Source organism: Lagopus leucura, unplaced genomic scaffold, assembly GCF_019238085.1.
Source record: "Lagopus leucura isolate 7727_CA_CO unplaced genomic scaffold, USGS_WTPT01 Super-Scaffold_73, whole genome shotgun sequence".
Classification (NCBI taxonomy): domain Eukaryota; kingdom Metazoa; phylum Chordata; class Aves; order Galliformes; family Phasianidae; genus Lagopus; species Lagopus leucura.
In genome coordinates, this window is record NW_024962252.1 from 18,907,798 (window position 1) to 18,925,267 (window position 17,470).

The 17,470-nt window shown below is 36.7% G+C and overlaps 1 protein-coding gene across 1 annotated transcript in view; it reads right to left on the reverse strand.

Annotated features, from left to right (window-relative positions):
* The window catches only part of EYS (eyes shut homolog), a 643,894-nt gene that overhangs the window by 34,127 nt on the left and 592,297 nt on the right, over positions 1–17,470 (reverse strand). The window contains exon 31 of the mRNA XM_042889745.1: positions 9,224–9,396. Coding sequence (XP_042745679.1) covers positions 9,224–9,396 — 173 coding nt within the window. The remainder of the gene's footprint in view (positions 1–9,223; positions 9,397–17,470) is intronic.

Below are 17,470 nucleotides of genomic sequence, written 5' to 3' on the forward strand. Positions count from 1 at the left end.
TCCCTTTCCCTTTCCCTTTCCCTTTCCCTTTCCCTTTCCCTTTCCCTTGCCCTTGCCCTTGCCCTTGCCCTTGCCCTTGCCCTTGCCCTTGCCCTTGCCCTTGCCCTTGCCCTTTTCCTTTCCCTTTCCCCTTCCCCTGTCCGTTCCCCTTCCCCTTCCCTTTTCCCCTTCCCTTTTCCCCTTCCCCTTCCTTTTATTCCATCCCTTTCCATTCCGTTTCATTCTGATTTACTATAGGAAAGACACATCTAGATCATTAGCTTTCTAATTGAAAGCAATTTGCACAAATAGAATTGGTGGCAGTCATCTGACCACTGGAGGGCATCTCAGGTAGACGTTTACGTAACAGCTGACTATCCCAGGTTATATCTTACACCAGTGAAAATACATTTAGGATAGAGTTTTCTTAATCTAAAACACATCACTTATGTAGGTCAGCTGAACAATATGTTAAAATGCTTATTTGACCCCCCCAAATACAAAAGCAGCCTTGAATGGTAAGTCAGAGGGGAGAATTATAGATTTCTAAAATTATGTGGCACGAAGCCTACCTTGTGTGTATCCTGCAACAACCTAATAATGATCTGAATGTCCTTTGTTCTCTATTGCCATAAAAACTGAATGATTCAGAAACTCTGAAATAATCCTCCGTGAAATAAAGAAAACACTTTTTTCTTTTTTTCTGGTCTTTAAGACTGGGAATTGTAGGACACCCAGAAACTAAATTAATTGTTCAGAGCCACAAAGCCAGAAATGGGCTGAAGAATTGAGTACAGAAGTCTCAACTTCAGGCTAGAGCAGTCACTAAGCATTCCTGGCAAACTCAGTTTCTCTTTTTCCTACTCCTGAATATCCGAGCACAACTCCTGTCAAAACTCCTGACAAGATGCAGTTTTCTTAATTTCCATCTTTGACTATGTGAACATCTACATTTAACCCATTATGATCTTTTGGTCCAGTTTTGAGTCTAATCATGCATGTTCTGGGTCTGTGAAGTACTTTATATAACATCCAGCACTCTAAGTGCTTGAGGCACCCCTGTTGTCCAATAGGTTCAGGATATTGAAGAGACCACTGACCAATGGCTTTTGGGATAAATGATTCATCTCAGAAAAACAGCATAGCAACAAATAAAAATTAGTAGAACAATTGCCCAAGTTACAGTGACAGTAAATCCAGTAATTCACTAATATGGGGCTAAATGTAGTGTCTGGGCCTGCAGATGTACGTAATCCAGGTTAGCAGGAAGGCCCGCAGGAAGTGGGGCATGGCTTCTTCTCCAGATTTGAGAGATTTGAAGAGTTTCAAATTCCCTATTAGGGCTGCTTTATTGTTCACTTGTGGAAGTGCCATCTGCACTTGTCAGCCAGCTGTCACACCCATCCTTATTCCCCCTGGGCTCTCTCTTGAGTGTACGCAGTGCTCAGAAGCTACCTGAAATGGTGCTTAACACTGAGTAGAGCAGTACTTAGGTACAGCATGGTCACCAAATGCAAAAATATCACACTGAGCAACAGTAGACTCACAGGCATATTTAGCTCTTCACAGTGTACTGCACAGTGTTGAAGGAGTTTCTGACACTTACTAAAAGTGGGATGCAGCATCTAATTAACCAGACTATCTTTAGCAGGCAGGTAAACACAGCAAGTGTTCCTAAACAGTCCTCCCTACAACGACCTCTGGGGAGCAAAATGTATTCAGATATCATAATTAATCCCGAGGCAAAAGCTTTTATTTTTCACTGATCTAATCTATCTAAATCATAAGGTGATATTTCTTCCATATTGTGTATCTTTCTGGTCTTTTAAAACTGATTTTATACCACATTTTAAAACATGATTCTTCTCTTCACTGAGTATTATGTATCGCCAGGCCTTCAACCAATCGTGAAAAAATGAAAGGTTACAGTAAATGTAAAATGTTCGGTCTTAGAGATATCTTTCATACAATAACCTTCATTAGCCTGAAATTAAAACAAGACTAGTTTGCCTCACATATTTTAACTTTAAAGTGCAAAAAGAAAAAAAATCCACAATAAATCAACTTTGAAAAATACAGCGATTGGTAAATTTCTATCAAGCAAGATTACTCCAAGTTAACTGTGCCTGACAGAGTACTTGAAGCCTTTTATCAACTTTCTGTCCCTGATCTTATCCTGTGTGTCTGTCAGTCCTACATCATTTACCATTGTTCTCTTCCACATTTCCACTACTGAACAGGTAATAAAGTACCTGTAATAAGGCATGGTATGTTCCATTGCCTCACAAACAAATAATGACAATTATCCCATTAAATAAATATATTAATGTAGCTGGCTGCCTACTTCCCTCGGACTGTACATCCTAGCAGATATGAATATAAAAATGGGAGATAATAAAACCCCACAACACTTATAGTTTGAAAAAAATCTTAACAAAGAGAATAAAGTGACAAGAAAGAGAATAATGGTTTCATTATCTTTGAATTTTCTTGTTGTAAGTTAAAATAAATGCTCCTTTCAACATTCACTGTCAATACATCCTGGACTACAGTTTTATAATTCATTGTAAAAAACAAGACAAATCAATAGGCTAAAAAGAGGTGAAGACTTTAGGCTATATAATTACAATCAGATAACCCAGTGCTTTATGTTGAAATTGACTAACTGTGAGCAGTTACCAACCCAGTGCCTGGCTCCAGGATGAGCAGCCATATACATTTGGGATGAGTTCTAATCAATTCTCCTAAATACCGACTCACATATTTGAGAAGGGAGTATTGAAAAGGGGAATGGAAACTGCTGGCAAGCATATTTTCCAGTCTTCCAATCTATAAAAACGTCCTCATAAAAGTGTCTTTTGTCATCATGAAATTCTGCAGCCACTATTCCTCTTGCTGGCTTGCAGTACAGCTTTCAATAAACCAGAGCTTACTCTAGTGGATGAAGAGAGTGAAAAATATTTCCTTTGCTGAGTGTACAAAAAATATTTTAAAATTAGATCCTTTTCTTACTCATCATGGAGGCAGCAAGAGTAGATGTTCAAGTGACAACATAAGTTCCTGATGGAAGAAACTGACTTAAGAAAACAAATGCATTTCTACAATTTATTATATATTCGCAGATTTAAATATCATTTTGCTGGCATGGGGTTCTGGCAGAAGTCTCTCTCTGTGCATTGCAGGACATCATGGGATATTAGAAAAGGGACTGCTGGCTGGAAGGTGAAGGAAGAACTTTCTGCTACAATTCCCCTGTCCTTTGTGCAGAGGGATGGGAAGGATGGGAGCTATCCAGACACCAACAGTGGCAATGAGAGTGAAAGCCTGCTGTACAGGCAAGCAATAGATACCAGCATAATCTGGGAAGGAGAGGCAAGATGAGGGAGATAAGCTGGTGTTTAGTTGACATGCTTTGCTAGTTCTACACAAAAGCTGTTTTCTTTAATAGTCAGCATGCCTTCCTCACCAGAAGCTATGGGAAGTGCAAGGAGGAAAAGTTAAAAGAGGGAGGGTGGGGATTGAACTGCAGGAAGGTGCTGTGCCAAGTGGAGCTCAAGGACAGACCCGTGATGTCTGGAAGGCGAGTACGGGAGGGGTCTTCATAATGCCTAATTCAAGTGCATGATTCCCCCTGAAGAAAAAGGTCTCAGATATCTTCTTTGTCTTGTGGAATTGGTGGTATAGTTCTGTGGTATCCTTACGGAGCCCTTGGGCCCCATTAGCTTAGCTTATTTTCTGTAATCATATGGACTAGTAACTTTAAGTGAGATTCGATATAATAAAACTGATTTCACTGCTCAAGGATGAAAGTACAAATCTGCAAAACTGGTAATGCTGCAGTGACATTGTGTGTGTACATGTGTGTTGGTTTGCATGTTTGTTTTTTACAATTTTTATGACATGTCTCATTTGGAGAGAAAGGAAGAAAGAAATTAAAACTCAGATAAATGCAAACGACTCAGAAAATAAATTCTCTTGGGTAGGAAGAAATGCAAGTTTGATCAGCATCCCCCTATCCTATCACTAACCAAAAGCCTCATAATGTGGTTTGATTTTATTTTTTTATATGAGGAAAATCCCCTTGGGCATCTACTGTCACTGAACTGCACAATTTAGTCTGCAGACCTGAACACTCTGAAGGTGACATTGTATGACAAACATAGCTGCAGAGAACATTTCACTTGCAGGCTGATTTTCACACCACAGAGTTTGCAGCAAGAGACTACTCCCACTTCAGCACTTTGAAATGAATTTTATACACGGGGGAATGCATTCTATACACACTGGACCCTTTGGACTGGCAAAGATTACCATAAAGGTTGCTCAGAAATGTGTTTCAATGGACTTTTTTCACAGATTGCTGTGAATGCATGCTGGGGACAGCCCTCTTTGGTATGTGTTCTATGAAATGCAATGCCACAGTTAGGATTCTATTTTATCTTGTCACATCTGCATCTTTACACAGTGAAACTAAAATAAACACAGTAGCTTGATCTAAAAGACTGCAGTTTATACAATTACTCATTTTTGTAATGCACATTCCCTTGAGATGCTTTTCTTTCTTTTAAATTTACCTTTGTTAACAAAGTGCATGCCTTTTACTCTTGAAGCACAAAATATTCTCCATATTATAACCAAGATCTTCCCAGAAAGTCCCAATTTATTGTGTAATACATAAATCTCTGTATCAACAGTTGAGAACTCCAGGTATTCATATCCATTCCTGGTGAATAAACCATTTGTACTTCATGTTTTTTGTAAACCTTTTTTTTTTTTTTTTTTTTTTTTTTTTTTTTGTTATAATTCTTAATCTTAAAAGTTGAAGTATGGTGATTTGAATGTATTTGAACTCAAGCATCACCTTTGGGTGGAGGAAGCACTACAATGGATGCTGTTGGTCTTGATGATCTTTAAGGTCTTTTCAAAGCTAAGCAATTCCATGATTCTATGATTCTAATTTTTTATTTAAAATCAAGATCTTATGAAATGATAAATCTCTCCAGGTGGCAAGCAATTCCTGTTCTAACCTGATCCTCATGTGTCTCCATAGTAAACTGCTGATGTATCTTCCTCACCAACTTTTAAAAGTAGACAGAAAAATATCTAGGTTGTAATTTAAAAATCACTATGCAGGAAAAACCAACCTCATAGCACTGTTGAAGAATGTGTGTTCGTTTGGTCTGAAATGGTGCCATTTGTAAACATTTTCATTCACCACCGTGATCCTAACTACTGGAGGAGGGGGTACAGGCACTTTCATTTATAATCCACAAGAAACATAGTACAAGCCAATTTTTACTAAATTAAATGTGAAAGAAAATTTATCAGACGAGGTCTTGAATCTTCAATCTTTTAACATAAAACAGCTGAAAAGGCACAGCTCAATAACTGGATTCAGTTTAAATGCTCTGGATTCCTTTAAATACATCTTCAAAAACATCAGTCACTTCAGAGTCTGAGTCAAGTCACTCAAGACATGGTCCCTGATCCAAATTATTTTATATTGATGACGTACAGGGCTAAATATATTCTAGTTTTCATTTTTCTAAGTGGCTGCGCTCTTCTTTCAGGTGCAAATTTGTTTAATGTGGGCTTTTCTTTCTTTTTTCTCTCTTGTGCAAACCAAGAATCCCTTGCTAGCTGCTAAAAGCTCATCTGCAAGTGGCTGTCCCACTTCTCTGCTTGCTGGACTCAACTTGAGCACTGTCTGCAGGTGTGTGGGCACCGTAAGATAAGAAGGACATAAAATCTTCAGAAGGTGACCCTACAAAGATGCTGAAGGACCTTGAGGAAAAGATATATGAGGAGCAGCTGAGGTCCCTTGCTTGTTCAGCTCACATTAGAATGACTTAAAGTAATTGCAATTTAGAATTCATGTTTTCCCATATTTTCACCCCCTCACGCTGACCCATTACATATAGCTATGTAGCTTCATGGGAGAGAGATCCACATACAATGGTCAAATTACAATCATAGTAACATGGTCATACAGTGAAAAATCAAGAAAAGATGTGTAGCAATAGATAATTAACTTTACTACTTACATATACAGAAAAATGAAAATGTTTTAAGGAATCTCAGAGTCACAGAATGGTAGGGGTTGGAAGGGACATCCAGCCGTCCTGCAAAGCAGGCCCCCGACAGCAGGCTGCACAGGTACGTGTCCAGATGTGTCTTGAATATCTCCAGAGAAGGAGAATCCACAACCTCCCTGGGCAGCATGTTCCAGTGCTCCCTCACCCTCACTGTGAAGAAGTTCCTTTGCACACTGGTACAGAACTTCCTATCCACTAGTTTATGGCCATTTCCCCTTGTCCTGACCCCACAGATAGCTGAAAAGAGATTGGCCATGTCCCTTTGACACCCACACTCAAGGTATCTATAAACATTAATAAGATCATTAGTTCTTTTCTCAAGGCTGAACAGACCCAGTTCACTCAGGCTTTCCTCATAACAGAGGTGCTTCAGGCCTTTTGTTATCTCTGTGGCCCTAAGTAACCTTTATTTGAAGTCTGAACAAGAATAATGTAACCAAAATAAACACAAAGCAATTGCTCCTAGTGTAACTAGATTGCAGCATGCTTCACCTGCTTCAGAAGCTGAAGGAAAATCCTTGTTTGTTCCAGAAACTAGTCTTCTTTTTCCATATTACATTTAAGTTATTGTCTGTCTATAAGTTTCTCCCATGTTTGTCATTTGTAGTTTTCTCACTTCTAGAATGCTGTGCATATCCCACAAATTGTCACATTTTTCTCCCCTGCCAATTTTTTTTCCCCTCTCTAATAGTGACACAGCTTTATCATCGCTTACTCCTATATATTTGTAAAGTTGGATATTGTTCTTACTGTGTCTTTAAACTCATAACTGATGGTATTTTGATCTCTAACACGGGCAAGCAGAAGGCTCATCTGTGTTTCTGTCTACAACTCGAGTTACTTTTACTTTGTCTTTTGTAAATAACCTGTAGGAGCAGCAGTGTTGGTAAAGAATCTGCAGTTCTATTTGGTACATTTGTTATATTCATTTTAACAAACAGTCACTCTAAGGTTTGCACATTTTTGCTGATGAGGACAATCAATTACTTGATAAATAGTTGGGAGAAAAAGGCTTCTGTGTTTGAGACTAAAAGCAGCATGTAGCATGCAATTGGTTACTAATCTTCACAGGAGAAACAGTGTTATTTCTGTCTCTTGAACAGAAGATTCATTAAAAATACATGCTCCTAGCCTTTTAAGTTTTATGGACCATTTCTTTCTAATAAATGTATTATCTGGGCCACTCATTTTCTTGAAGAATTAAAATTGGCTTCTAACACAATTTAAATTGTTCTACCACTGTAATTAGGCAATCTATCATTATCTTCAGATGCAAAAACAAATGTACATCTTTGGCTGCCAGGGCTATCCATAAGGCTGCACACAGCATGCCCTGCATTGTGGTACTGTTTCTTACCTCTTTGTTCAGTTTTAGCTTATGTGATAAAAAGATCTTTCGCAGCTCATTTTAACTTTCAGAGTAACGTTTAGCTTAACAAGATTTCTACCTGTGCTCACTTCTAAACTCTTAAGACACAAATTCAATAGAAGGCTTTTCCATATTTCAATAATTTTTTCACATAATGGTCTTTAAGACCCTGATAGATGCACACTCTGTTCTATCGGCTTGTTTTTTCTTCCCCATTTTTCTTACAGTAATGATTCAGAGAGAGTTTTCCCTTTCCACTTAATAAAAAATAAAAATTATTAAGTGGATTTAATAAAAATCCACTTAATAAAATTAATAAAAAACACTTAATAAAAATAAAAATAAAAAGTTCCACCTGAATAAATATCCATCCTAAATAAAAATCCATTCTATGCTTTCACATCCTTCAGGTTTGTAGTCCAGAGAAACTCATGAATCTGTGTTCTTCCTCTCACTTTAGACTAGAGGCGTCTGACTACAGAGAGCTGTGGAAAAGCCTTGCTGAAGGACTATGGGGAAAAAGCACGAGATGATATTCAGTGTAGACAGGTGTAAAATGAGGTAGATGACAGAAACATTCCTAGCCTGACATATAGGATGGTAGGCTCTAAACTTGTTGTCAGCAAAGAAAGAGGGTTTTAAAGTTTTAATAGGCAGTTTCATGACAACGTAAGCACGTTCAGTAATTTATTATTGGAAATTTCTTCTTATATAAATTTTAAATGAGGTAAATGTTTATGGTAAAAAGAAAAAGACAGTGTTGCCCTTTGATCTGACCTGAACACTATTTTACATAAAAGTATTAATTTTGAAAGGAAATTCAAATGTACTGCTGAATCATCTCAGAATCAGCTATTATTTTCTACATGCAGATTTTTCTGCCATTTCTTGTTGCTTCATTCAGTGTCAGGGAAAAGAATACCTTGGATGTTAATACACAAGAAATTCTGACCTATAACAATCATTATAATAAATACGAAATAAATAAAAAACCTTCATTTGATAATAGTCAGATGACCTATTTGCTTATCTTTAATAGTTTTTCTTCATCCTGTCTCCTATTTCATAGCAAGCACTTGGTTACATTTAATCTGTTTTTCTTTTTGATCCAAGGAATTAATCAAATTTTAGCATCTGGCAGTATTTTTACAATCCAGAAAGTAGTTTTTATACACTTCTTTCATGTACAAAATGTCACAATTCCCTAAGTACAGCAAAAGTCAAACTACAGGAGAAAATGTTTTCTCCAAAGGAGTACTTCACTCATATATCTTTGTCAGCTTCTCTTAAGGTAAATTACTGAAACATCAGCCACTACCTAGTATTTCCTGGCTTGTCTACTCTCAGCTTCTCTGATCTTTCTGTCTCTCTGGATGATGCCTTTATAAAACAACATGAAGAGAGAGTGCTCAATTCAGATGTTCTTTGCTTGGGACTGCACTTTGGGTTGTGCTGTGTTTACAGGCAATAGCAAAATTGAAGAGGTTGTCGAAGTGGTCACTTACAATGTTTTGCCTTTAAAACATTTGATTTTGAGAGCAATGGAACAAGTTGCCCAGAGTGGCTGTGGAGTCTCCTCCTATGGACATATTCAAGACCTGTCTGGATGCCTACCTGTGCAACATATTGTAGGGTACCTGCTTTGGCGAAGAAATTGTACTCAATGATCTCCTGAGGTCCCATCCCCTGCAATTCTGTGATTCCATGACTTGTTTCTTGCCACAGCTTCCACGAATGATAGAAAATATGACTAATGCACACTAAAGCGTATCATTCTTACCATCATTGCAGAGGATGCCAGATCTTCCATATGGACAAAGACAAACAACGTCTTGCCTGGACTTCGGAAAACATGTAGCACCATTTCCACATGGACTTTCATCACAAGTCATGAACTGGCACAGTCTTCCTGAGTAGAGTTTAGGGCATTCACAAAACCAATTTTCTGCATCACTGGCAAAGTTAAAAACAAAACAAAACAAAATGTATAAGTATCAAGACACACTTTAAAAAGAGTGGGTTTTATTCTCACAGGAAACCAGTGATGTTTGACTTGTGCTTGTAATACATTGCTTTGGTTTCACTCTCCTAACTTTTATTTGCTTGTTTGTTTGTGTATATGGCACTAGAGATGCCAGAATGTTTTCTGTGTCACACTAGTTGACAAATTATTTTTTGTTTAATTTTATATTTCAATTCATCTTTCTTGGTAAAATATGTGGCTTTTATGATGTGTCGCATTAGCAAACTGTACTGCTCCTTTTATAAAAGGTTGAAATAAAAGCTACAGAAAAATAGCTCTTCTATCATGTCTCAAAAAAAAAGGAAAGGAAGAAAGAACAAAAACATAAAGGTTCCAGTTTACTTTGCAAATGGAGGCATCATTTGTACATTCAAGCATTACCTATAGCTCTTGACAATACAACAGAATGTAAAGGAAAGCTGAAATATGAATACTTACAGTGGATATATATTCCACTATTCCACTATTGGAATTGAACCAGAGTAAAGAGGTAATATCTTTGCTTTTGTATACCTGTGCTCTCAAATACGGAATAAGTATTAGAATAGACAAGGAAGAAAATAAACTGTAATCAGTCCCAAGGGTAAGAATGCGCATATTCTGTTTTCAGTAATTAACTCTCTAGTGTACAAAGACAGGAAAAGGGCAAATATGGTCCAAAACAAAAAATCAGATAGGAAAACCAGGAGTGTAAGGCATTCCTATCTACCACTTGCTACAAATGTAATTTCATTAAAGGCTTTATTTTATTCCCTCCCTGTTTTATATCTGAAATCAGAGGACAGCCAGATAGGTCAGTTTATGTGATTACTACATATCCTCTGCATTGAGCAGAAACATGTCTGCCTTATACTTGATAAGGTCACATGTGCCTGTGGGTATGAATGCAAAAGAAATGATGTGAGCTATGTTAAACCACAGCCATTATGTTTTTCCTGATAATAGCATAATCATTAGGAATTTCAATGATGAAATGTCAAATAAATGTGATTTTTAAAAAATGTGTCCACAGCTTATAATATCCATGCAATCAGGTTAAAGAAAATAATCTGGAGCAGACAGAACTGCTGCATTTTTTAAAAAGGAAATAAGTAAACCTTCTGACAGCCTGTGCATAGCAGTTGATTGGTATATTTCTAAACTGACCACCCGCAGTTCTGGGAAGAGAGAATCTCAGCTGGAAAGTCTACCAGAATGAATCTCATGAATAATGCCTCCAGACACCCTTGGAAAAGAAAATTGCTATCAGCTGCAATAATAAATTTCTATGTGTAGCCTATTCTATTTATAGATCTGCTGCAGACACCAGGACAGGAATGCAAATGAGATACTGGGTCGACTTAGTTTGTGCAGCATTGAAAAGTCTGCTTTCTGCTGTTTCAATGTCAACATTACACAGTTAAGTTAATTAAAAAAGCAACAATACACTGAATTTTTCCTGGAAATCCACAATTGACAGTGATGATCTTCTCTAAAATTAGTTTCTATGTGCAACTGTTTTTTTTTTTTTTTTTTTTTTGTGTGTGTGTGTGTGTGTATGTATGTATATATATGTATTTTTTTTTAATAGAAGAGAAGAAAGATCATTGCTGCTGACTACCAAAATACAGACTTTTAATAAACCATTTTCATCAACTGTTCTATTGAGCTACATATATCAATATTGGCTATTCATTCTGTGGTCTTATTTTCAGTGTAACAGCAGACCAAAAATAACATGACTCACAATATTGTGACAAATTTATTTTTACAAAAAGGAGAAATGTCCTAATGTTGTTATGATAATGCCCTAATAACAAAGAAGGATGAATTCCAATGAGGCAAAGAAAACAGTCTTTGAAAAGTTCTCCAAACTAACACAAGAACTTGAAAATATAATAGTTAATCACATGCAAAAAAAATATTACAACCAATTCACAGTAATTAGTATACTGAAATACAAAGTCCCAAATGGCTTATTATTCTCTCTCAAAGCAGTCTGTTGCTGTACTTGGTATTGAAAAGGATAAGGTTTCCTATATTTTACCAAGTTAATTTCAGCTGGAAGGAGCACAAAAATGCTTGAATGACGAGGGAGCTTCTCTCTTCCCAAGTGAGTTTAACAATTTCACGGTATCCTGCTAATTTTCATAAATGCATGAAGTGAATGAAAAGGGACTGCAAATGGGAATAGTAGCATTTTTTTTGCCTACATTGTGTACTGTGAATGACTCAGAGAAAAAGTATTTTGATAATTACAGATATGGGCTAAAGAAAGTGCATATTGCTCCTCAGAAAAAAATGTGGAAAATACCAGAATTTTGAGCCTACAAAATTGGAAATGTAATTAGAATGTTTTGCTGAAATGTGTTCAGCGTCTATATTGGTGTTTCAGCTCAGAATCAGAGCGTGATTTAGAAGCAAACCTCCTTGTCATGCCCATTTGAAATGCCCTAGTTCACATTACAGAGTGGTCTCGAGAGTGCATGAACTCAATTTCAGATGAGCCTAAACCAAAAGTCTGTCTCACACCTCAGGTACTGCAGCTGCTAACGGGCATCCATTTCATGGGGTGAGACCAGATCCAGTGTGAGTTAAAGATGCTTGAAATGATGAGCAGTAAGGATGCTGGGTCCTCAGCACTACCCCATTTGTCCTGTAAATCTACTCCTATTGAGATACATTATCTGTTAATACAGATACAGATTTATAAGCCATGAAAAAGAAAAACTAAGTTGCCATGATGTAGTACGTATCCAAAAAAGTCACAGATTTTAAGCAGGGCAAAGTCCTGAAGTAGATAAAATAAAAAAAGTCAACCATCCACCATCATCTGAAGCAGGAATGTCACAACAATAAGAGGAAAAGAGAGCAGAGACAGAAATACTGTAGAAATTGAGTAGAAGAGACAGGTACAATACTCCTAGGGCACCATCACCTCACATCACCAGCCTTATGGGATATGAACAAACAAGTGTAGAGAGGATGAATTGTTTTTCCATCTTTTTACAGTCCTCTTCTGAAATGGTAAGGTATACACTTTTCATTAACATTTCCCATGTGAAAATTTTATTTTGATTTTTGGACTAGACTTCAGCTTAGAAAGAAAATCAAGAAACACTTGCATTGTGTGACATGATACCAGTAATTCAATAACATAACTTCTTCCACTTTGGTCATTACTTGATATCAATGCCCAGATTTAATAAAATTAAAGTTTCATATCAGTGACACCTTTGGGACGACAACACTGTTTTTTTTTGATAGCTATTTTTTTTCTTATGTTGCACAATTCAGAAGAAATACGATTATAAAAATACACAACCTGTGATAATGCAGTCACAATAGTATATAACCACAGTTTTGACTTTAAAACTAAATATCTATTTGAAAACAATATTACCTTTGTACAAGGTATCACAGACATTGCTTGTATTATGGTGATACAATGGTGTGGTTCTCCACAGAACAATCTATAGGCCTGTGAATTCTCTATCTGTAAAATGGGAATACTACCACTCACAGAGCCTTCAGCTGTCCTGTGACCCCCTCTGAAAGCACTGTACTTGCCATCAGTGTAGCCGCATGTGAGAGGGCTTTCTGGAAGGAAATGCACTCAACACTCTGTAATCATGACAGCACTAAGGTGAGAATTTCAAAAACTACTTGTTACAGTAGTTTTTGTACTTAACAACACAGGTTCTTTTTACTGCTAACTGACACAAAGATAAAGAAATTGGAGGGAAGTGCTTCCCAGGCTGCTTCAGTGAATAAATAGTAGATGTGGTCCCATTTATTTTCAAGTTATTACCATTATGTATTATCAATGCCATTAAAAAAAATAATGGAAACTTAAAGGAGCATCATATTTTACCAGTTTAATTTGACTTACATTTCATGTAAAGAGCTGTAAAATCTCTCTCTAGAAAGTGCTAGAACAATGTAAATGTGATTAGACCTTCATCTAAGAGCTCTGTGTAATAGCCAAGTCCACAGAAACACATTGTAGCCAGAAGCATATCCCTATCTCATCAATAATATTAAAAATATCAAAGGACAATACATAGAAGAAGCATTGCTTCCTTCTGCACAGCAGGTGATTTTCTTGTATATAATATAACTGCCAATCTTTCATGGTATTACAAAGCTCCAAAAAATCAATTCAGCTTTCCTGATGCTTTAGGACTCTCACTCAGGTTGCCTCAATTATGGTATCTTCTCCAGATCTGAGTGCTTTTGTTAGCTTTACTGTTTTGAATCTTTTTCCGCTATCAGGAATTATTATTCTGCAAGCTCTGGTGATTCACTTTAAATTTCCTTTCCTTTCACTGAAAGCACTTTCTAAACTGCTTCTCTTTATATAAACAACTACTGACAAGCTCTCTTTAAACCAAGCTTAAATCACTTGTGAACTAAATTGCTTTTGAAAACTCCTAGGGAAAATACTTCCAGATTGCTTGGGTGCACTCATGAAAAAAGCTTTTGCTTTGAATTTTGTTTGAGGCAGGCTTACACTCAGTCATGCTGGCTCAAGCATGGAATAAACAGCGCCTGATTCTACTGCCGAGCCCACATTTAGCCTCTACCTCCAAGTACTTTGATCCAGGTGAAAAGCATTAAAGTGGGAAGGTTCCAGCTCCACTTCAAGAAGGAGAAAAAGAGAAACAAAACAGTTACAGCACCTTCTTTGCTGGCTGCCAATATACAAGAGCCTTTTGCATACAAAACAGTTCAGCTCAAACAAAAACCATATGTATAGGATCTAATTAAGAAATTTAATTAAACAGATGCTTAATCCATCCCAGTCAAACAACAATAAGCATCTGTTCAATCTTACCACTTCTAAGCATACAAATTTGCCTGAACAAGAATTTACTCTTGAAATGTTACCTAAACTTTAGAAAGTTCACTGAAGTATTATTTGCGTTGGTTATCACTTGGGAACAACTGCATTTGAGTCATGGAAATGGTGAAAGAGGATGAACTGCTACTTCTTGGCAGAATATCTATTTGGGAGCTGTGAAGATGTCATTATTTTCAGAAATCTAGGCCTGCTAAAAGTTATTTTAAAATGTACTCATCCAAACAGCTAACACTGTACTCTGTATTCAACACTGTATTCAACTTTTCAGGACCATGATGCCTCTTATGGATTCTTCTATAAAACTTCTTTATCCCCATCATGTGAAGGATAGGCATCCATTAATCTGCTGGATGCATAGGAAGCCCCATGATGTGGCAACTGCCATCACTACTGTCACACAAGAGGATACACGGTTGTGTTACCAAGCACTTTTGGACACCTATAGCATAGTGGTGGATGGTAATAGATCTCTTAGCAAAATGTAGAGCAGACAATGGTTGATGGTAAGAGTGTATGTGGGAAGCAATTCATTCCCTGGCCACATCTCAGAAGAGGAATAGGATCTGTCAGGCAAGTGCTCTGAGGCTGTAATTACCCTTCTCCAGTTTTCTGGGATTTCTCAGTTCTTTTCTGTCTTTCAGTTGCATGAGAAGAATTGTAAATAGATGTTATTATTTGTTACAAGATATTTATGAAAATGAAATGAAAAATTAAAAAACGCGGAAAGGATGATTAAATTGATAATAAGAAAACAGCACTTCATGAAAAATGGCCAGGTAAACATATCAACATTTTCATCAACCTGAAGTGGGAGCTAGATCTCTAACTCACAAAAACATTGCCTAACTTCTATTTGTCCTTTGCAGATCTCTCATAATTCTTGTATGACAGCAAGTTTGCAATTGCTCCCAGCAATTGCTCCCAGCAATTGCCACAAACAGTTTTGCATCAACATATTTACTCCTTGCAATCAGATTCACCAGTGCTGTATCCAGAACAGTAATGCTGATCATTTGCATGTAGCATATTGCTTCTTGCTCTGTATTCCTTAAAGAAGCTTTGTATACTATTACTCATTTCTGTTAGAATATTAGAACAATCTTTTAGCACAGAAGCATTCATTACTGAAATGTTAGATGAATTCATAGGTTGTAGAACTATGTAATTTAGTCATTTAAGAGATTTCAGTTTACTCACATAGCAACAGTAGTTTGCTACACTGATCTTGAGGAGATGGATAATCACAACATTGAAGAACAAAATTGTGAATTGTTTTTAAAATAATAACATTTACTTTAAATTCACAATGTAATAGTTTTGAAATGATTATAATCTAAATCTAAAAACAGTATACTTGTAACAGTTTATGTAAATCCAATTTTCATTACACTTTCTCAGTTTCTTCCCAGCAGTATTTTCTGTTTCTAAAATAGATTTTTGTTTACACAAATGCTACCCAAGCCATTCTGAGTTCAACTAATGGAAAGAAAGTTTCGTAACCACCTCTTCATTGTGGTGACCCTCGTTCTTCTAGCAGTTTGAAGATTTAGTGACCAGTGGCACTGCATTTTCTTCTTATCTTTTTAGCACTCATTATCCTTTGTACCATTATTTAAAAATGTTTTTATTTGTAAGTAATTCAACATTGGTATTTTCTTATAGGCCTGCTCTATGCATAAGGCTGAAAGCCAGGAACTAGTAGAAAAGAGTAGGTCAAGCTTTGAATTACACCTCAAAGCAGAAAACACTTGCAGACAAATATTCTGCATTTGCACTGTGTCTAGTGAAAAGTTCCTTCTGCCTACACATCATGCTTAAACAACAATAAACATATATTAAACAAAGTATTTTACATACATTACATATATTAAAATGCATTTTTCTTTTACTATTCCATGGTGTAGTTAATGTATATGAAATTTTTCAATGACCTAATCAATCGTGACAGAAGTATAAGACATTGCCTGTACATTAACTTATTCTTTGAAATAACTGACTGAAGTTTAACTTGAAATACATCCAAAAATAATTTGCCTATGGAAAAGATTTATTCATGCTCCTGGTCTAATGGAGTAAATCACTACATACATAGCATAGGACATAGCAGATTCCCAAACACCAGCTCCATGGAACACTGTGGGCTGTGCTCATGTCTATTAACACCTGAATTTGGATCTATTATGAATCTTGAGGTGATATGTGAATGATACCAGGAACTGACATATTTTTGAAAATTTCAATGTTTATGAAAGGTGTTCAGTTAATGAAAATTCTGGGATTGGCACAAATATGATAAATAAGCATCCTTAGCACCCTTATAAACGACCAAATGAATTTATATGCCTCAGAAGGCAACTCAGGTGACTCTGCCTTTTCCATCTGTGGCTTCTTTGACTGAGAAGAGCTTTAGCTTAATATAGATAACACCTGGAAAACTGAAATAAGGATACTGCTAAGTACCCAAAAAGCTTTGTGAAGCCTTCAGATGGCAGTAACAAACGTGCTGATAATTCATCAGCAATCACATGATATTTATAACTCAGAGGCAACTGAAATGGGAAGTTGTGTTTCAAGATCACTGGTTTTCAGAAATCTCCTCATCTATAGTGGGAAATAAAGTCTAGAGTTAATTCTTATTTCAGCTTGACAATATTTTTCATAACAGGAGAGACATTCAGTATCTAAAGGAGAATACAGGAAAGAGGGGGACAGACTCTTTAGCAGTGTCTATGGTGATAGAACAAGGAGAAATGACTTCAAGCTCAAAGAGGGTACATTTAGGTTGGATATAGGGAAAAAGTCTTTTATAGTGAGGATGGTGAGACATTGGAACAGCTTACTCAAAGATGTGACGGATGCCCCTCCCTGCAGATTTTCATGATGAGGCTGGATCTGACCCTGAGCAACTGATCTAGCTGTGGATGTTTCTGTTCATTGCAGGGGAGCTGGACTAGATAACCTTGAAATGTCCCTTCCAACTGTAAGGACTCTATGATTCTAGGATCCTGTGATACATCTAATTACACTTTAAGCATGGAATGTAGGCTTCTGTAAAAGCAACTCACAGGCCTTTCCCAAAGTCCAGGAAAAGAAAAAAAAAAATAATACAAAACACTCCAAACCTCTAAGAATAGTAAAGTTGGCCACAGTCAGGCATTGCA